Below are 21,418 nucleotides of genomic sequence, written 5' to 3'. Positions count from 1 at the left end.
TTGTAAAGTATTCATGTTGATTTTTGTCTTGTTCGTCTTTAAATCTTGAACAATTTTTTCAAGATGTGGCATCAATTTGATTTCGTCGTCTCTTTCTTTAAACATGTAAAGTGCTTTAGATATTTGATCAGCGTTACTTTCCATTTCAAGCTCTTCATTTGAATGTTCAGATTGATAAACAATAATTGCTTTGTGAACAATACGATGTAGACTAATGTCATTATTTTCTGAATGCAAGAACAATGAGCAGTCCTTTAAACAAAGAGATATATCTTCCTTTGAGTGTTTGGAATCTATTTTTCGAACATAACAAATAATAATGTCTCGTGGTATAGGATCAAACGATATCACGGAGAAAAAGTTAATAACATTTGCCAATATTGAGGACTCTTCAGCATTTTGTCTGACAGCTAAAAGTGAAGCTTGTAACATACTTCTAGGATATACCAAGTTAAATTTAACAAAAGTGGCGTCCAAGTTTTCTTCTTCTGAAGATATTTTCTTTAAATATTGTTTCCAAGTAAATGAGCCGTTTGTTTTGTTTATACGACTGACATAATAACCAGCAGCAGCCAAAGCCAGCGGTTGACGATCTAATGCGTGCGATACTTCATTTAACAATTGATCATCAGCATGTTCAATAGTGTAATGCTTCAACAGTTGAAAATTTCCTATCATTCATTCCACTTCTGATAGAAATATGTTTGTTAAACTCATCGTCTTGAGGTATGGCATCTGTGTTCTGGATGGTTACTATGATTTGTCCATTTATCCACATGGGTCACCAACTTGGGAAGTAACGAAGAAATTTTGCTGAGCTGTACCACGTTGTCTACAATGATCAACCAATTGTGCCAGAATTTTAATCGTGTGGATACTAACGATCGCAAATTCTTCACTTTGTCTGTAATGGAACAGTTTTCATCTTCAAATCTTTTAATCATGTACTTGTCACAGTTTAAACGGTATCCAAGTTCACAGTAAGTTTTTAAAAGAGATTCCTCATTTTTTCCATCGAGAGTCATTACAAATAAAGTTTTATTTTTGCAATCACACGATATTTTTTGACAAACCTGTCTGGCAAGTTGAGATTTACCACTGCCAGGATTACCAGTGATGTAAAAATAGGTCAGTTTATCATTGTTATCATTCCTTAATTTTTCAAGATCTTTTATAATTTTATCTCGTAATTGATTGCGTTCAACGAAAAAATGATTAGGTTTTGAAGGAAGAACTTGGAATGAATAAAAAGAAATTCGATGAATTTTTATTTCAATGATTTCATCGAGAGAAAATTTCATGTCTTGAAATGATTTTTCAATGATATTGACTATTTCATCAAAATCATCATCTGAGCATTCCCTTTCATACCAATGTGCGTATTTATTTCTTTCACAACGAAGTGCACGAACAGCATCCTTTGTTTTTTTGTCAAGATGTTTTCCAATTGAATTTGAAAAAATTATTGTATCAAATAATATCGTACAGTCCCACTTACTTGTGTCTCCATCCTGATATTTTTGTCGTGTTTTTTGGTCTATTTTTCTTCCTGCTTCCAAAGTGTAAAATTTGTTACCACTGTTCTCTGTATCATCCCATTCTCCATTAGTTGATTTGTAACGAGAATTCCATTGTTTAATGAAAAACTGAGCAAGTTCCTTTTGTACCACATTAATTATTTGCTGAATGTACGACAGATTTCTTATTCCTGACGATTCCATCTCTACAAAAATTTTGTATACATCAACTAGATAAAAATCAAGCAATTCCAAAAACTCTATACAACCTTTATCAGTTTCCATTGAAGTCTCAATTTACATGATGACAAAATTAAACTTATTTGTTAATTGATTTAACTTCACCAAAAGTACTAAAATTACAAAAGAACCTGAAAACTAATAATGACAGAGAGCATATATGCTACAGCTTTTACCAACTGCAGTATCCTGTCAAACAACCTTTAGAAAAATTTTAAAAATATGATATTTTACCTTAAAGCTTGCGTTACAAAACAGACATAAGAATATATATTTCAATATTTGCGTACTCATTTGTGAATGTCATGCATCTGTATCTAAGAATATGTTATAATGTTAAAGTTAATAGCCTTTTTTAAAGTTACTAAGGTTTATGTTTATTTAATTTCATAGAGTCTAACGCATTTAATAGAACTTGAATTTGTAAATATATTTGTTTTACAAAATGTTGTAACAAAAGATCTTGTTTTTCTTTGGCTATATACGATAATTGATTGGCAATGGTAAAGTTTTTTATCAATTTTAAGACCATGAACCACTAGAATATTAAGCAAAATCTGAAGCAAATAACTGACTATTTTAAATAAATTTTAATATGAAATGAGAATTTTTAATCTATGTTGATAAAATAACGCGTTTTGAGGGGATCATTTACGTAAACTCGAATGTATAATAAAGCATGATTTTGCAACTTTTTCGAGACTCATAAAAAATGAAATTACTTTTTTTTAAATTTGCAAGTGTTAAACACTATGGACAAGGATGTTAACCACGAAGTTTTATTCTGAAACACAAGAAGAGAAGCTGTGAAGCATCATAATGAGGATAAAAGGCAGAAAAAGAAGACAAATATTGACAGCATTATCTTTCATTTGTTTAAAAAAGAGCTGTCATTCAGAGGACATAATAAATCAAGCTTTAGCTTGAATAAGGACAACTATAGAGCTTCCAAACTCATATGGAAATATACGTTTTGTCTTTGTCTTGAATGCCAGAAGTGACGTTAGAAACGGCTGATGCACAGTTTGTGTTTTCACTGATGTATCACGTGACGTCCAGAATTCTTTGATTGCCTAACTGTTTTGATGAAGTTATAAAGATATTCAATATCAGATTGATGAGGAAATCAGAAAATTTCTGTTTTTTAATAATTTAATTTGACAAAACTTTTCATAAATAAACCTTAGCATCAACGAAAGACATTTGCAAAGCTACCATGATTATCAAAAGCGTGCATTTAAAATCTGGAACAATAAGATTTAAAAAGAAATCTTTGATAGAGTACCTAACTTTGAGGTTTTAGTAATGAAGATATTTCTTCTCTCAGTGGTCTGTTGTTTTTTTTCTACCTCTAGGAGGCGTGATTACCACCTCAAGTTAACCTCAACTTTGAACTCAGTATTTTACTTCACAGTAAATGAGTAGAAAACTAGAAACTTCTGTGCAACTTCCTAATTACAAACACAGACTCCAGCATTAAGCATGTATCGAATTTCACGATCCCTTCGCCTTTTTTATTCTGATATATCTGCAGACGGTGTCTTGTTCGTCACTCTTAGCAATTCGACTTCTTTATTTTCATATATACGTTGCGTTGGTTTTAAAAATTGCTTGATGTTTGTGTTGATTTTTGTTGCAATATATAAACATGACGAATTATTTCAGTGTTGCAGGACTGTCAACATTTCTGCACATGCACAGTTTTTTTGTAAATTATTGCTTAAGTATTGTCGTTTACTAGAAATGTTGTTTCAATTACGATTATTTCTAATCAGTTTTTTGATTTCATAAATTTTACAAACAAAACTCATATTTCATTACGAGGACACTTTTTTTGGTCACCCACTGTAGAGGTGTCGTATCACTGTGTGTGATAACACGTCAAAAATAACAACATTTCTTTCAAGTGTTGCCAACAGAAGACATGTTTCGTGATATAATGACCAAAATACTCTCAAAAGATTAATATCAAAACTTTACAAAGCTATTGGGACTAGTTGAAATCAAAGAATAATGATAAGTTATAAGTTTTTATCACGAAGATTTGTTAGTTTTGTTAATATAACTATTAAGTGGGAGTGTTAAAAGGAATTATTAAGTTGTAATATTCATATCTTAGGACACGTGACAAGAATAACGTCACATATACATGCTTCCTTTCATACAGATGTGCAGGATTGTTTGATTGCCTAGCTGTACTTATAAGGTTATCAAGTTGATAGAAAACCAGATCTTTAGTATTGTAAATGTATTGTATTGTAAAATGAAATGAATTTGCACATACAAACCTTAGCATCAACAACTTGGCATCGACGAAAGAAAATTGCAACATCACAAAGATAAGCAAAATTCTTTAGCCCCATTTAAAATGTGGACTTACAAAATTGAACAAGCGATACTATAGTTTACGACAAAGATAAACACACTTGCTGATCAATATTTCTACTTCTAAAACGATTTAAATATCTAAACTATTCAATGATGACATGCATGAGTCCATTTGCGATTTTAAAGTAAATGTACTTCGTAGTGAATCATAAAAAAGTAAATATACTTTAAAAAAGCCTTACCTTGGTTACGACGGCAGTGATTTGTTTTTGGTAAGCATATTGTTCTTGTTTGGAATTGTAACTTCGTTTGATTTATCTACAATTACAGAATTTACAAGATTCCATAAGTCACATTTATACGTCGTAATCGTGCAGGAAAATTCTTTGTTTTTTTGTCTTAAAAACCTTTTACTGGTTAATGGCGTGTAGCCTTGAACAGTTGAACTTTTAGAAAGATTTAAAATTCTGACAACTTAAGATTCATATATTCTTCTTTCGAGTCGATGAGTGGAAAATTATTTTGTGCCACGAAATTTAAAACATCTTAAGAATAGATTGTTATGTAAAGCGAAGACATGGTTTTATGATTTTTATTGGTTTTTTTTCATAAGTTTGATTTTAATTTGGAACAAATTGATCAATAGAAATAAGTATAAATTTTAATAAAATATACCGTTTTTAAGATATTTTGGAAGTATGACCATAAAGTGGGAGTTGTGGTAAATTGTCATGTCAAATTATGTAGAGTGTGACTGTGTCATATTATAGATTATAAGATATAACGGATATTAAATTCATGTAAAATAGTATATGTTAAGAGAACACTTCCTCACCGCAATGCGTCATTGCGGTAGGATGTAGGTAGAAGCGGAATGGCAAAGTTGCGCGTCATATGTAAACGCTCAAAAACCACTTCCGAATAATTATACATAAATATAGCTTGCAAGCGTTGGTTCGGGAGTTCGGAAAAGTTGACGTTATTGGTGTATGAACTGGTCATACAAATTTGATGAATTAGTGTTGTATTGCACAAGGCAACAAATTTCGAAAACGCAGTTCTAGGATTGACGGTTGTCCGTAATCTTATCGAGATCAAATTTAATCATTCCGTGTTGCGAAGAACCAACGCTTGGAACGTAAAATCGTGCACAACACTGTAAATATCTTATTGAACTGTTAAAATTGTATATTCAAAATACAGTCCCATCGTTAGTGTGAAGTTTTAGAACAGTGAACCAGCACTTCGCGCAGATTGTGCGAAACGTGGTCCTTCGAGCCGGATATAGTAGCAGAATTCAAGAAGAACACAGAAATAGGATAAAGAGTTGTTTACGATATCAGAGCTGACAAGAAAGCGACAGTCGAAGAGTGTGCATAAATCGTACGCCACAAAAGTTTTGAACAAGATGAGAAGTATGGTAAACGATAATGCGCCGTTAAGGAAAGTCGAAATGGAAAAATGCGGCTTGTACTCGTACAGAAATTAGATACAATTTCGAAGTTGGACGATGAGATTCAGAGCTTGTTTAGAAAATGATGAAGATATTGCGGCAGATATTGACGGCTCATCGGAATACAGCTGTGAAGTTTTGGGCGCGTTGGCCGAAATCAACGAAGCGCTGAGCACGATAGAGACAAACAAGCGAAATGAGGAACTCGCCAACACATCAGCAAGTACGGTATCCAGCGGAGCACGCTGTAGAGTAAAGCTGCCTAAACTGGAGGTGAAAAAGTTCTCGGGCAAGATACAAGATTGGCGTGAATTCTGGGAATCTTTTGAAAGTTCAATTCACAACAACGACGGTTTGTCTGAGGTCGACAAATTCACCTATCTGAGGGGACTGGTGGAGAAGCCGGCCAAGTCAGCAATTTCAGGACTTGCTCTGACTTCGATCAACTATGCAGAAGCCCTGAAAGTGTTAGAACGGAGATACGGGAACAAAGTGATGGTGCAAAGGACACATGTAAATGATATGATGAACTTAAAGCCCGTATACAACGAGAATGATACGACGAGGCTGCGCAAGTTCTTTGACGCCGTGGAAACGAATTATCGAGGACTCAAGGCGCTCGGTGCAAAGGAGGAGACGTATTGCGAGATAGTCGTGCCCAATCTTCTAACAAAAATACCGGACTCATTAAAACTGACGATTACCAGGGGAAGAGACTACTTAGAGTGGGGCATGAAAGATTTTGTCGACGCGTTGCAAGTCGAAGTGGATATGCGGGAATGCCACAAATTATCAGTTGGGGAGAAGGACGAAGATCAACAAAGAAGACGGCGAGAACCAGAGGAATAGAGGAATTGTTTTTAGGGAGAGATGGGGTGGTAAGAGGCGCTAAGGTCAGGCTAGTTAAGAACGGAAAGTCATTCACTTCAATCGTTCCGTCCAAAAGCTCTTTCCTACCGAGTTAAAGCACGACGAAAGGGAATGTGAGCAAAAAGAGAATGAAAAAGAACTGAGAGGAAGGGAGGCAAAACATGAGGGTAGACGCAAGAGAGCCGCTGCTCTTGACTCTGTATGGAAGACACAGAGTATGCTTGATTAGTGGGACTAATAAAGGTGGGGAGTGTGTTGTAAGTTGTCATGTTAAATTATGTAGAGTGTGACTGTGTCTTATTATAGATTATAAGATATGTCATGTTAAGAGAACATGCACTTCCTCACCGCAATGCGCCATTGCGGTATGATGTAGGGAGAAACGGAATGGCGAAGTTGCGCGTCATGTGTAAACGCCCAAAAACCACTTTCGAATAATTATACATAAATATAGCTTGCAAGCGTTGGTTTAGGGGTTCGGAAAAGTTGACGTTATTGGTGTATTACCTGGTCATACAAATTTGATGATATAGAGTCGTATTGCAGAAGGCAATAAATTTCGAAAACGCAATTCTAGGATTGGCGGTTGTCCGTAATCTTAACAAGATCAAATTAAATCATTCCGTATCGCGAAGAACCAACGCTTGGAACGTAAAATCGTGCACAACACTGTAAATAACTTATTGAAGTGTCAAAAATACAGTCCCATCGTTAGTGTGAAGTTTTAGAAAAGTGAACCAGCACTTCGCACAGATTGTGCGAAACCACCTTTGGGATGCCAGACAAATGCGCTACTGACGGCGGACCAGAATTCACCACCGTCAAAATACGGCAGTTCCTCAAACAATGGGGAGTACACCACCGCCTCGTCTCCGTTGCATTCTCGCACTCAAATTGCCGCGCGGAGGTTGCCGTTAAAACTGTGAAACGCCTCATCACGAACAATACCGGCCCCACTGGTAGCCTCAACACAGACGCCTTACAAATTGCTGTTCTACAATATCGTAACACGCCCGATACTGATACGAAATTATCACCGGCCAATGCGTCTTCGGTTGACCCATTAAGGATTTCATACCAATTTCTCCAGGCCGTTATAGGCCACACGCAACCTGGAGCGAAACACTCGATGCTCGAGAGGAGGCTTTACGAAACCGGCACATGAGAGAGGCGGAACGTTGGTCAGAACTAACAAGAAGATTACCACCTGTAAGAATACAGAACCAAACAGGACTGTACCCTACGAAATGGGACAAGACTGGAACAGTCATCGAAGTCCTTTAACACGATTAATACCGCGTCAAAGTCGACTGGTCCAACAGAATTACACTAAGACACAAAAAATTTTTCCGGCATTTCACACCTGTACAAGAGCGGCCACCCAAATATACTATTGATACGGACCTGCTGCTGATACCAAAAGTCTCAATGGAGAACCTTACTCCCAGCAAATTGACACCAGCCAACAGAAAACCAACATCGTCATTTCCACGTCTAGGACCGACGACACAGACTGATACCCTGGAGCCAGCACCACTACCGAACATAGATACCGCAGATGGAACTTCATCAAACGTAACCAAGATAAATGAGGATGCCAGAGAACCTACACCAGCGACCACAAAGCCTAGCAAGAAAGCAACACTAGCTCTACGCAGATTACTCGATTTCAACAAGAAAGGGCTGTTAGAAAATTGAGAGGATGAACAAATATCAAAGAACAACTTTATATTACGTTTTCCTATACTAGAAAAGACTTAGGGGGATAGAGCATAATGGGATAATCGTTGATTAATAAGGGCCTGGACCCTACTGTTATTCTTGTTTGTCATTCGTAAACGAATGACCTCTGTATTTTGTCTCTCAATATATACTGTATTTTACAAGATCCTCATTTCGTGAAATAGAATATATCTTATCTAAAATATGCGTTTGTTTTCTCTAATGTTGGGAAAAGTAAATCTCACAGCTGGATAAGGTGACATTTCATTATATTCTGATAAATCAAGTGAAGGGAATGTGATAGAGAATTCTTGTTGTAGTCTTGTAGAAATTATACAGATTTGTTACCATCAAGTTCAATGTTTGGTTGTATCTTTTAGGTATATTTAACTACAAGCTGTTTCTGGTAATCTGAATTTCATCGTAAGGTGGCAAAAGTTAAGTTTATCAAAATCACAAGTCAAAACGATTCTACACACAGATTATAAAAATGTTCATTACTGTAATTGAATTGAATAATTAGTTTATAATTTGTTAATCGGTCTAATTTTAACCAGAAGAGCCTCAAACGTGGCATAATTATAAAAGAATATCGGCTTTACACCACAATGTGGTCCAAAAGCTCTGTTTACAAATCAGAAATCAAAGATTTTTAGGTTTATTTATTTAATGCTATGAATTTTCATGTATCACCTTAGCGTCAACAGTTCGACGAAAGATATTTGCAACGTCACAAAACGACAAAACGACTAAATGTTTAAAATATTCAACGATGGCATGCATGAGTCATTTGCAATTTCAAACCAAATTTTCTTCCTGATTCATAAATGTCATTTCATATTATCACAAGTATAATGAAACAACACATATTTTATAAATATACTATCCGCACCCAAAGATAACTATAATTGCATGCTAACAAGCAATTTAAATTCCTTAACAAGCAAGCACATTATGATAAACACGCCTTCCTTCAGATGACAGTGATTTTTTTGTAAGCAAATTGTTTGTATTTGTAACTTTGTTTAGTTTGTATACAACAACAGGATCACAAGTTGCTACGGGTATCTATGATGTATATTTTATAGTACTAGGTTGAGACTAATATTTATTAAAAGTGTATTAATTATATTTGACGAACAACTTCTATGTAAGATCTCATTTATACATCGTTTACACACACCATAATTCTTTGTCTTTTGTCTTACAAACCTTTTACTGGTCGAAGGTGAAGCTTTGAACATTCGATCTTTCAGATTTCTTAACGTTCTGATAAGTTAAGCGTCAAATGGCTTCGTCCGTTGAGTTGATACGTGGCAAATTATTTTGTGCAACTGAATTTAAAACATTAAAAGTCAATTGTTATGTAAAGCAAAGATACGGCCTTATGATTTTTATTGTTTTTATTAACATGTTCGAATTTTATTACCGTTTCCTTAGTATTTTGGGAGTTTGTTAAAAAAAACCTTAGCTCCATAATTAAGAGTTGGTCTTATACATAAAAATTCACAATATCAGATTGTAGAAGTTTTGTTTCATTTGATTGTTTAAGTTGAATATAACTAAACAGGCCTTCGTTGGCTTAAATGTTGGGAAAAGTAAATTTCACGCCTTGAAAAGATAACATTACATCATATTTTGATAAATTGAATGAAGGAAAGTTGATATAGAATTCTTATTGTAGAAACTATAAAGATTTGTTAAGATCATGTCCGATGTTTGGTTGTATCATTTAGGTATATTTCAAGCTGTTTCTGGTAATCAGAATTGATCCGTAAGATGGCAAAAGTTAAGTCTATTAAAAGCATAATTCAAAACGACTTCACACCAAGAATATAAAAATGTCCATTGCCGTAATTGAATTAACTAATCAGTTTATAACTAGTTGATTGGCATAATTTTAACCCACCTCCATGTGGTCCAAAAGCTTTGTTTTTATAAACAATGTTGTACTTAGATATCTCAAGATTAATAGTATCATGCAAGCTATGTTTCTGCGATGAACACTACATCGGGTTCTTGCTTGGCAGCGAAATCGCGAATTATTTTGAGCTTTTCTTTTTAAATGTGAAGCCTATATTATATATGCAAAATGCACTTCCGGTTACCCACTAGAGATAACAAATTACTATAAAAATGTTTGGCGGATAACGTTTGCAAACAAGGATTTTCAAATATTGAAGACATTTGGCGACGTTTTACTTATTTCAAATATCTGTCATGGATAACCCAAGTTCTTTAAATCAATTTTACATTAAAATTATTTCGATACCTGTAAAATATCGGCGTTCGTGTTCATTTGAAAATCGCTCGTGCAAGAATTGAATTTGCCTAATAGTTCTCAAGACAAGATAATGCACGGCTCGCTTTCCAAGTTTAGCGGCAGTTATGATCTAGAATATGTTTCAATGCGTAAAAATTTTGGTAAGTACCTTTATTTTATCATTCTTTATAATCTAGAGATTGTCGTATGTTACTTTTGTCGTGACTTTATGAGTCCGGGTATATTGGTGTAGGAACAAACAAATTTACTAAGCTTAGTTTATACTTAGTTTTAATTTCTATTTTATTTTGTAAAGATAATATTATCACTACACCTTGCTACAGCATTTGGATATGGTATTCATCAGTACGTATGGTTTTATTGTCATAACATGCAGGGGCGGATCTAGGGTATGTCAAATCATTCACGCAACTGATGTTTATAGTTATCAAAAATAACTTATCAAATTTAATGATTACAATTTTTTGTGATCATTGAATTTTTTAACATGGGGTAATGTGATTATGTGATTTACAAAATGTTTTTGATTAAGAATCACGTAGCCTTAAACCTTAAGATAGTTGTAGTTTCTATTGCAAATCACAGCAGTTTTTAAACAGTGAAGGTAAGAACAATGCATGGTTGCTTTATAATACTAGTAAGTATCGTTTGTCGAATTATTGCATTCAAGACAATATTTACTTTACAACCCACTTTTTCATCTCTTAGATTGGTTTATTAACTTAACCTATTTGGTTAGTAAGCTTGCAATGTCAGTTAAATTATTCCTATTTAGTTGCTTAGAACATTTTCCATTTGCTGTTGTTAGCAAGTAAACTATAATGTTATACTTAAAATTTTAAGGTTATGTATTAATTAGTTATGATACATGTATGTAAAGAAGAGAATAAGTTACAAATGGTTGAGGAGACTTATAAGTTACCATGACCTGTGAATGAGATTCATCATTTTTTTATTAAAACATTTTACTAAATGTTGTGATCACCAGCACTTAGGGGGAATGGGTTGTAACATTGGGATATGTTTGAATCAATCAAAAATAAATAGAGTGACAGTTACATTTTATTATTTATTTTAGTTCATATCATAATGAAACGTGACTAGGTGCAATACAGAAAAAACTGGACTTTTGCTAATAGAGCTTCAAGCTGTAGTAATCTGTTCAATAATGTTTTTGATAATGACCGTGAACATTCATAACCTTTACAAAAATTAGCTAGAACCGTTACAAGTCCTAAACAAAGTTTTTTCTCTTTGCAAGTTGGTCTTAATGATTGTGATATTGGGGAAAATGACCGTGCTGTTTCTGGTGAAGTTGATATTTTAGATGTTTCTTTTTGCCATGGAAAAGCTGATTCTTTGGTCCATGTGAATGCAGACATTGGGGAAAGGTATTTTTCTGTTTCTTCTGATTTTGAAGATGATAGTTTAAATGTTTCTTTTCAAGATGGGTTAGTTGATTGGGTGAATGAGTACTCAATTAAGCAAAATGCTGTTGATGGTTTGCTTGCTCTTCCTAAGGATAATGGTCATCCAAATTTGCCTAGTTGTGCTCGCACTTTGTTGCATACATCAAGATGTATTCCTATTCAGAAAAAATCTGGCATGGATTACATGTACTTTTCTTTTGGTGAACAATTGTTACAACACTTTCAAAAGCATCCTTGTGAAACAGTTAAGAACATTAATCATCTTGAAATCTCTTTAAATGTTGATGGGCTTCTTTTGTTTAAAAGTCCTGCAAAAAATGTATGGCCAGGGTTGTGTGCCATTTTGAATATCAAACCTGTTGTAGTGTTTCCTATTGTCCTAACATGTGGTGACTTCAAGCCAAAAGACTTGGAGTTTTTGGATTAGTTTATAGAAGATTTGAACGATATTCTACAGAGGGGAGTCCAAGATGGGGAAAAGGTTCTGACTGTTACAGTAAGGGGCATTGTTTGTGATGCTCCTGCAAGAGCACTTGTTAAAGGTATAAAACTTTGTACTGGTTATTTTGGTTGTGACAAGAGTACACAAAAATGGAAGTGGCTTGGTCAAGTGACTTACTCTCAAAATAATAATATGGAATTGTGCACTAATATTTCCTTTAGAAAGCAGATACAAGAAGAACATCATCCCTTTTTTAGCCCTTTCTTTAACTTGCCTGTTGATATGGTAAAACAATTTCCATTTGACTACATGTATCAACTGTGTCTGGGTGTTATGTGGAAATTGATTTTGGTTTGGATGAAGGGAAATTGCGCTGCTAAATTGTTTGTTGCTCATGTAGAGGCTGTTAGTAAAAAATTGGTGGAGCTTAAACCATTTATCCCCTCTACATTTGTGCGAAAACCTAGGAGTTTAATGGAAGTTGACAGATGGAAAGCTACAGAATTCATATAGTTTCTTTTGTACACAGGCAAAATTTCTTTCAGCCGTCAATGAAATCTTATCAACAAATTCTAGAAGTAAGTACTATAGTTGAAATGCAATAGGCCATTGCTTTATTCAAAGGAGTGCAGTTTTTTACATATTGCTACGTTGCATTTAAATGTAATGTGTGATTTTGCTTTTTAGATTTGCCGGTTTACAGCGAGCTGATCTCCCTTGCAGAAAAAGGTATAAGCGCTATTATAATCCTTACAAGAGGACAATTTTTTGACAGAAACATGCATGTATAAAATTTCTCTTTTCATACTAGTATAATGTTGATCTAGCTTTATATGACGGTGAACTAGCACCAGAAATCCTAAACACAAAGGATCATGCAATAACTTTCCCATCTACTAGTAGGACACCATCTCAGCGTAGTGGTAAGTTTTCTGTCATCAGAACTGACTAATCAACAACTTTCATATAATATGTCGACTAAAATGTTGAAATAATTTTGATTGATTCTTTTTAAATAACTTTAAAATTCGTATTGTACATTTACTGTTTTTCAACGTCCATCGTTGCATTATAGGGCTTATGTATGTTCTACAGGTGCTGTAGGCGTTGGTCCTTTAAAATGTTGTTGTAATTAGTTGAAAAAATATTTGTTATAATTAAAATTGCAGTTGTGTTCACCACGATTTAATCAAAATACATTCGTTCAAATCTAATTGCCAGCGTTTGCTATCAAACTACTAAATGAAACTTTCTCGAGGTTTTATTTTAGTCACCTTTCTGTTTCTGATTTTGAAACTTGTAGTGCTTTAATTTAAATGACGTTCGTGCGTTCAATAAAGATATATGTTAAACCCAGTACGTGTCTTCTCTGTAGATACAAGCAACGTCTCTTCACAAGGAATTCCTACAACTGGCACAACAAGAGAAAGACATTCTCAACGAAACAGTGGTGTCTTAGGCAAGCTTTTCTTACAATTCATTATTGCATGTCTTGTTGTTACGTTTTCATTTACGTTCATTTCGTGTCGTTTGAAATGTTTTTTCTTCACAACTGACTGCAACACGTGATTGCTTTGTAGATGCGCATGACCTTTCATCGCACGAAACGCCTTCGACAAGTTTTATGAACATAACACCTGCAGGAAGACGTTCTCAATCAACCATTAATGGTACCTATTCTACAGTATATAGTTTTTGAATAGCGTTGTTATTATGTATGCGTATTCAATTAGTAATTTGATGCAAGTTTTATTTGAATTTTCTTGTTAGCATGTTGTAAGGTTTTATATTTTTAAGATATTACGTAGGTTATACATAAGTTATTCTATTATTTTCTTATCTATCTTGTAGGCTTCCAAAGATCAGTTCTCGCCAAACTGGAATTATTAATTGATAAGCAAGAAGAAGCGTTGTCAGTATTGCGTGCTCTGTTAAGCAATAAGAAAGGTGTAGACGAGCACGAAATTTTGGAAGATGTTGTACGTACTCCTTTCGATTGGGTTGAAGAACTTTAAGGCCTATCTTCTAGTCTTGATGAAGAAAAGTCGAGTAGAAAGTTGGTAAGTTTTGGAAAGTTAACCACCCATACGTAGTCAGTAATATTTATTGTCACGGCCTATTTTTCATGCATGACTCTTTCAAGTGTTACGTAAAAAAAATGTGCAAAGGAAGGCATAACTCTTTCCCTTTATCGGTTTGAAAACGTGAAAACGATAGTTTGATTTGCAATTACGTAACATAATATTGACTTTTTTTCTACCATTTGTGTTTGAAGCTTGAAAATATGCACGTTTGTCAAAGTCTGAAACGTAATTTTAATGACGATTTTCATGACGTTAGGGTTCAGATTTTCTGATTAAACTATATAAATCTAGCATCGTGTTTTCGTGAGAGCATTGTCGTGATTTAAATACGTTACGGTACTTCAAAAGGCTCTTAGGAGTGTGTCGTTTTATTTGTGCTGAAAAATTTTAACGAAGAAACTGGTTTTTCTAAAAGCTCTCACCATTCACTTTGGATGGTTTTATTTTGCAATTCGAGATCAAAATTGTTATATATATATGTCTAAATTGAACTTTTCCATATAATTTATCTTTTACTCTCTTTACTAGCTGCTTTTTTTGGTAGCACTGTGCGCAAACACCTGTACAAACAGTGTTAGAAGAATTATGACAAAGCTGGAAACAAATAATCTATGGTCCCAATACAGTTTAAAAGGCAGAAAGTCAAAGCGACTATTTCAGCACCTTGCCTTCTGCAAAGTTATAACAAGTAAGCACAATTAAACGATGATGATTGCTGCAGCAGTACTATGTTTTGTCTCTTTTTTCTCGTTCATGACTTGGAAAAACAGCCATTTATGTTGCTCCTTGTCATAAGAAATTTTGTTGCAAGTTTTAAAAGCTAATACATTAGACTGTTTTACATATGTCACTATAATGAATTGTTGTTTATCATTCAACATACAAAAATGATTTAGTGTTTTATCTATGCAATTTATATAAAGTATGTCTTTTCTGTTTCATTTCACTTGTTAGAAGCCTCGTCAAAGCTCATAAAGGATGCAGCGAGGACAAGGTTGAAGAGCAAATTGCCGAATTTTTAAAATATGCTCTAGGCAAGCAAGGTGGTTCCAGATTTAAGGTAACATGTCATTATCATCATAGATTGCTGGGTAAAGTATATAGATGCCATTTTTTCTTTGTTTGATTTTCTCAACTTAGACAGGGTAAACTCAACTTATTTTACTCCGTAATCTCATAGTTAGCATGTTTGTATTTTCTTGTCTGTGTAAGTTGAGAAAAATACACAATAACATTATTGGCATGTGCACTTAAAGAAAGTGAGCATGTGTCTTTCATTGTCCTTCAATTATAAGTAAAGCAAAATGGAATGGACACATATACATAATGCGTACCTTAAAAAACGTTCATTTTAGTGCAGGTATTAGATTTGTGCAAGTTTTAAATTTTGTTAACTCAAACTGCATGATTAGATTTGTTATAAAGAATTTGCTTATCGTGATATTAAACAATTATTGAATGAAATAGTATATGAATTAAGACTTATGAAGGCCAAGGTTTGTTTAATGTACCAACGCTGAGGCAGATAGAACACATTGATGCCTAGATAATTCTTTATATTACGTGAAAACCCAATTCAGTAATTGTTTTATTATTTATATAAAAAAGACAGTGTTGGTTAAATGTGAAAAAGGTGCCGTAACGATTAAAGTCTTGTTCACTTGTTTTGTTTCTCGTGCGTATGAGATGACGTTGTAGCGCGAGATAAGTTCTTATATCCGACGTACGTACGTAGTGGCATTCATATAATTGGATTTATTCGATTGCTTTTAAGTGAATAAAACTAAAAAATACTTTGATTCATTTGTTTGTATAAATTAAATTGAGAAGATATACATACAGCAGGCGATTCAGTTTTCCATTTAAATGGCATCTTTTACAGACAAGTATGTCAATGTTGTTGTAGGTGGTAAGACATATAAAAATGATATATAGACTCCCATTTTCTAATGATTATATATGTTACTTTCTTGCAGGTCCGAAAAGGCAACTTATTGGAATCGGCTTAGTTAGCATTTTTGTAAATATTTATATTAAAACACGCACAGATGTTTTAAAAGTTGATTATATGGAAATTAAACTTTAGTTCGTATCATTGGAAAGGCTGTTTTATGATTTCACAAATAATGCTTCATTAATTGTATGTTAAATGAACGTCGGATAAACGTCAGGTAAATGTTGTATGAAATTCTGATATATGTTGTATGAACGTCAGATAAACGTCTTATGAACGTCGGATGGACGTTGTATGAACGTCGGATGGACGTTGTATAAACGTCGGATAAACGTCTTATGAACGTCGGATGAACGTTGGGTTTAGTTTGAAGATACTTTATATCCCAACGTTCATCCTAACGTCGCCACCACGTTCTCACAAGTTCACAAAAAAAGTTCACTCAACGTTGGTCTCCGACGTTGAGTGAACGTTCGTTGGTACAACGTTGAGACAACGTGATTTTGCCAGCTGGGAAGTCCTCCGAACAATCATCAAGGATGAAACAGTATATACTTTAATGATGTTAGAAAAGACAAGACTTCTTTTGTCCATCAATCCGTCTACATACGTATACTACAAACGCAAATAGAACATGTTGCTTTCAAGCAATGCTTCCATCAGCTAAACTTTTATGTCCATAAACAAGTCCCTGTTTTATTGGAATATGACCGAGGTTATTGGACTATTGGACTATGGCAGTTCAAAACGTTACTATCCTGGGTATTATATCTAACTAAGATACGATTCCCACTGGTTAATCCGCCAATCCTAAAGACATGCGAACTATATACGACGATATATCAATAATATCATGGTAAGAATAATATTCTTATTACACTATTCACAAGAGCAAAAAATTCCACAAATCCTTAAAGCCATAATCAATTATTTAAGTAAACTGAATGAGTAATTTAACATAGTTTTTCTTTTGCAGATGAATAAAACCACACCACCATTGAGCAGCCCAATTTCGACATTAATTGATTAAAAAAATTTCCTAATAAAAACATGGAATTTTTTCAGCATGCAAAACAAAAGTAAAAATACTAGTTTTCTGACTATCTGTAAATGTTTCCGTTTTCATGCCGTAGACGACATACACAGTTGCAAGAAATGGCCAATCTTGCTTCTGTGCTTGCCGTCGTCGACACGAAACGGAGGACGTTTGTCAGGTAACCGGAAAATTGGATTCATCGTTTTTTCCTTAAACTTGGCAACGGATTTCTCGAAAACCGTGAGTTTACATTATGCTTTGTACGTAGTTTAGCCTGCTAACAGGCCATGCCTTTTTACAGAAAGGGCAAAAGCCACAACAAATCCCAGTGCGCAGTATATTTCACTAAGGGCTATTTTTTTCAATGCAGGTATAAAATTAATTACACATTTTCATAGTAGTTTCCTCCTGCATTTCAAAAATAGTCTTCATTAAGAGGTTTTAAAAGTTTTTTCAGTTTCACTCCAAAAATTATTTGTGTTCTGGAGCTCATTATTAAAATTTGTGTATGAATTAGTAAACATTAAGTTGTATCAGCGGTTGTTAGCCTGTTATTGACATGCATTTGTGTCGCTTTACTCGATTTATCTTCGGAAACCTCTTTGTGAATATACTGCTTTAAGTAGCTACGTATGCTTGCCCCGGGCGTTGCCTCGCAGAAGGATAGATAGGATCACATGTAGCTTAGATCGGAAATGCAAGTGAAGTTTGGCCAAAGGAAGGCAACTTCTACTTGGGGTTAGTAGGTACAAATGGTACCTTAGCGTAGAGGATGAAAATTGCATCTGTAAGACCCGAGAAGACTGGATCTAGCGAGCAAGACCTATTGAAGACAAAGGAAAGATGGTGATTTTGCTGGAAAGAAAAAATGTCTTTCCCTTAGTACGGTAAAAGCATGCAGTCCTTGTTGTTGGCCAATTTCATGAACGGCTTTCTACATTGACTATTAAGGCACTCTTGGATCCCCTATAATGCATGAGTAGTTCAACCCTCCCCGGTTGGAGGTCACCCGTAGTTGCGACATGTACCAGGTTAGGTTAAGTTTAGTGCATGATGGGTTACCTCCTTAAATTGGCATTCCTTTTCAGGGCGGAATATCGGTGCCATGCGCAGGTAGAAAGTTTAGATAGCTCAGGCATGCGCTGTAGTTACGGCGAGTAGTTGCTACGTTCAGATAACCAAAGTGTAGTTAGTACCTTTAGTAATTTAAAGGACAAACCCCACTATAGAGAGAAATGACTAAATAAAAATTTTTGGAAGAAACTTCCGATTTTTCTGTCGGTCATTTTCACTTCGACAAATTGAAACTTATAAAGTATTCTGATTGTTAAGACATTTACAGTTTAGGGGCGGCGTGGCAATAATTACTGTAAATGTTTATAAGTGGTATGTTGTCTTCATTAAAGAAGATTTCATTCCTGGGAATTTCAATACTTTTTTCCACAGTGCAAGCGAGCATAAAATAAACGATTATTACACCAGGTAAAGGTATGTGGAATGTCTTCAAAAAAACCTAAAGAGAGACATAGTTTTAATAAAAGTGCTTTGTTTATTTTCTTTAATGGTTAGTATGAAGACAGGTCGCAGACGTTGTTACATATTTTACTTCATAGTAGCTAAGGTTTCCATGTTCACCAAATCCAGTTGCTATCAAAGTCAAGTATGTGATAAACGTCAAAATAAAGCATAACGTAAATCAAGCGCCAGCGGTTGTTTGGTTAAACTACCCCCAGTCCCTCGGTAACCAAACTCAACGTGTGCTTCTTCAGGTGATCACTGTTGATATTGTTTTTCGATATTGACTTTATTTTTCTAATATGAGTGTTTGCACAAGTCAACCTCGTTCGGCTCTACATAATACTTGAAGTACTTTTATCTAATCCATGTCGTGAAGCAAACGCTGGCTCTAAAATTTTAGGCGTTAGTGACACCGGGCGCGCAAAGCACTGAATGAAATGGTGCAAAATAGGGACGCTTGAGTTGCGCTAGATACGACTTGGATATGGATTAGATGTTAAAAAGCACACGTTTTACGAAATTCCCATCAAAAACAATTTTCTCGTTCAAAGTAGAAAATTGTTAAGTTCGATGATAGATTTCTGTGTCGGTAAACTGTGGCGAATTCCGTGTTCGTTAAAAATGGAGAATTTTACAAAAATGTCTATATACCTTCAAGACCATATTTTCAATCTTGAAAGTGCATTCTAATTTTTCTCTTTTACTTTTTTGACGTTTTGGCTTTTTGAATTGCTTCAAAGGTATGTGAAAATTATTGTTTGTAAGGGTTCCCCCGGAGCGCGAAATTTCGGCTAAAATCCCTAGTGGTTTTTTCCTGTTCAGTATTCTCCAAGTTCTCGTGCCTTCGCGCTCGGTTTTGGTATATACCGTTCAGGTTTTGCCATTAGGGATTTTTTATTTCGGTTAAGTCTAAAAAAACACTGACCTTCGTAAGAGACTAAACTTCTATTTCATGTTATATACAATCATCAAAACTAAAGACAGAATTCATTTTGTAAAAGAACTTGTTTAGAGTACGTGCTCCCGATAAAGTTAACATGAACATGAACCATTTTTGACCGTCTGACTTTGAGCCTTTTTTGATCGTCTGACAATCTTCTGAAGATAAAATTTCTGAATTATTTTACAAATAGATGATCTGTTTAATTTATTCTCAACTGCTCTAACTTACCAAAAATGTCACACACATCTTTTAGGAGCGGTAAAATTTAGTCTTTGGGCTCGATTGCTAATACACTGTTTTTGTGTCAAAAATGCCAATATTATGGTTGAAGTTTTTAAAAAATTTCTGACGTAAACATCTCAAATTGTACATTGTAATAGGAAAGGCATTTATGGCTATACATTTATTTAAAATAATTATGTTCTCAGTTATAATTTTATTGGCAAATGTATGTGGTCCAGTCTGAAAACGAATTTTTTTGAAATTCATTCACTCGGAAGAAGTTATTAAAGTATAGAAGATGATTTATTTCTTTTTACGTAGTTTATGTGTAGAAAAGAATAGCCATTTTTCCTGACATATAAAAGTACATACGAATGCTTCAAATAATAGTACATACGAATGCTTCTATTTGATTAATTTAAATTTTGGCTTTCAAAAAATGTTCAATTATGGTTATTGATAATTCCACCCAATTTTGGGGGAAAATGGGATTATAATTTACATTCGTTTCCCTCAAGTGAAAGGTGGTCCTGTAGCTGGGGGATAGTGAATTTCAGCAGGTGGTTTATCAGCTTTATCTATTGCTTCATAAATTATAAAGCATACATATTTACTAAGTGGTATAGAATATCCCTTACAATTCAACCCAATGTTATACTTGGAAATGTACAACTACTTATGACGTTTAAAGTGCCTATGAGATGAAAATTTTTATATTTTAAAGGCTGTAGCATTGCTCTTTGTCATTTAGAAGTTATTTACGTTCTTTTGTTTTTATAGTATGCTCTTTGCGATGTTAATTCAATAAAATAAAAAAAGCCCAAAAGCTCAAAATTTTTATAAATGATTTACAAAACTTTAAACTAAAACTGTCGCACAACTATTACTGAGTGCTTTCATGTGACATTGATGTGCGGATACCTACCAGATGATATGGGATCTGAGATGATAAAATCAACATAACTTTGCACTATTTTCTATCTGTGGAATAAATACAAGGTCTTCTAGCAGTTATAAGATTAATTTGAAACTTTACTCAGTAAATATGACTGTGAGAGAGTTTTTAGAATATAGGCAACAGAGAGCACCGTAGTTAACCTTACGTGTATTTAGGTGTATATTCAATATTCATTTAAGAAATCTTAAATACATAGCACTTGTATTTTAGTTGTATGGATTTAGGCACGAAATAAGTGTCAGGGTTACAGCGCATGAAATAAGCAAAATATCAGAAAATAATGACAACTATGAATATTTTTATATAAAACTAATTCAAATATTATTGAGTCCATACACAAAACATTAGACGAAATGCTGTCACTCACTCAATTTCATGAAAATGTTATTGAATTCAACTATTTTATATTGACAGCTA

The 21,418-nt window shown here is 34.2% G+C and overlaps 1 protein-coding gene and 1 long non-coding RNA gene across 7 annotated transcripts; one reads left to right on the top strand and one right to left on the bottom strand.

The window, feature by feature from the left end:
- Positions 1-1,517: 1,517 nt before the first annotated feature.
- On the bottom strand, positions 1,518-9,470 carry LOC124456483. Of its 2 annotated transcripts, none has more exons than XR_006952301.1 (3): positions 9,343-9,470; positions 4,328-4,403; positions 1,518-1,723 (listed from the first exon to the last, which is right to left on the bottom strand). It is a non-coding gene; the product is annotated as an uncharacterized LOC124456483 (long non-coding RNA). The 2 variants fall into 2 exon arrangements; XR_006952302.1 differs by lacking the exon at positions 9,343-9,470 and adding an exon at positions 4,493-4,578.
- An 812-nt stretch (positions 9,471-10,282) lies between these two features.
- LOC124456465 lies at positions 10,283-16,472 on the top strand. Of its 5 annotated transcripts, none has more exons than XM_047006913.1 (10): positions 10,283-10,554; positions 12,816-12,864; positions 12,974-13,015; positions 13,114-13,209; positions 13,662-13,745; positions 13,867-13,956; positions 14,138-14,346; positions 14,899-15,058; positions 15,325-15,430; positions 16,347-16,472. In XM_047006913.1, exons 1-7 carry the CDS (start codon positions 10,531-10,533, stop codon positions 14,299-14,301), a joined length of 549 nt encoding a protein of 182 aa, XP_046862869.1. In that variant the 5' UTR covers positions 10,283-10,530; the 3' UTR covers positions 14,302-14,346; positions 14,899-15,058; positions 15,325-15,430; positions 16,347-16,472. The 5 variants fall into 5 exon arrangements, with proteins under 5 accessions (XP_046862869.1, XP_046862870.1, XP_046862867.1 ...); XM_047006911.1 differs by lacking the exon at positions 10,283-10,554 and adding an exon at positions 11,941-12,386; XM_047006912.1 differs by lacking the exon at positions 10,283-10,554 and adding an exon at positions 11,941-12,386 and having other exon boundaries at positions 15,325-15,461.
- Positions 16,473-21,418: the final 4,946 nt, after the last annotated feature.

Source organism: Xenia sp. Carnegie-2017, unplaced genomic scaffold (genome assembly GCF_021976095.1).
Source record: "Xenia sp. Carnegie-2017 unplaced genomic scaffold, XeniaSp_v1 HiC_scaffold_5, whole genome shotgun sequence".
Taxonomy (NCBI): domain Eukaryota; kingdom Metazoa; phylum Cnidaria; class Anthozoa; order Malacalcyonacea; family Xeniidae; genus Xenia; species Xenia sp. Carnegie-2017.
Note: the sequence above shows the minus strand (reverse complement) of the source record. Positions and strands in the feature narration are given on the sequence as shown.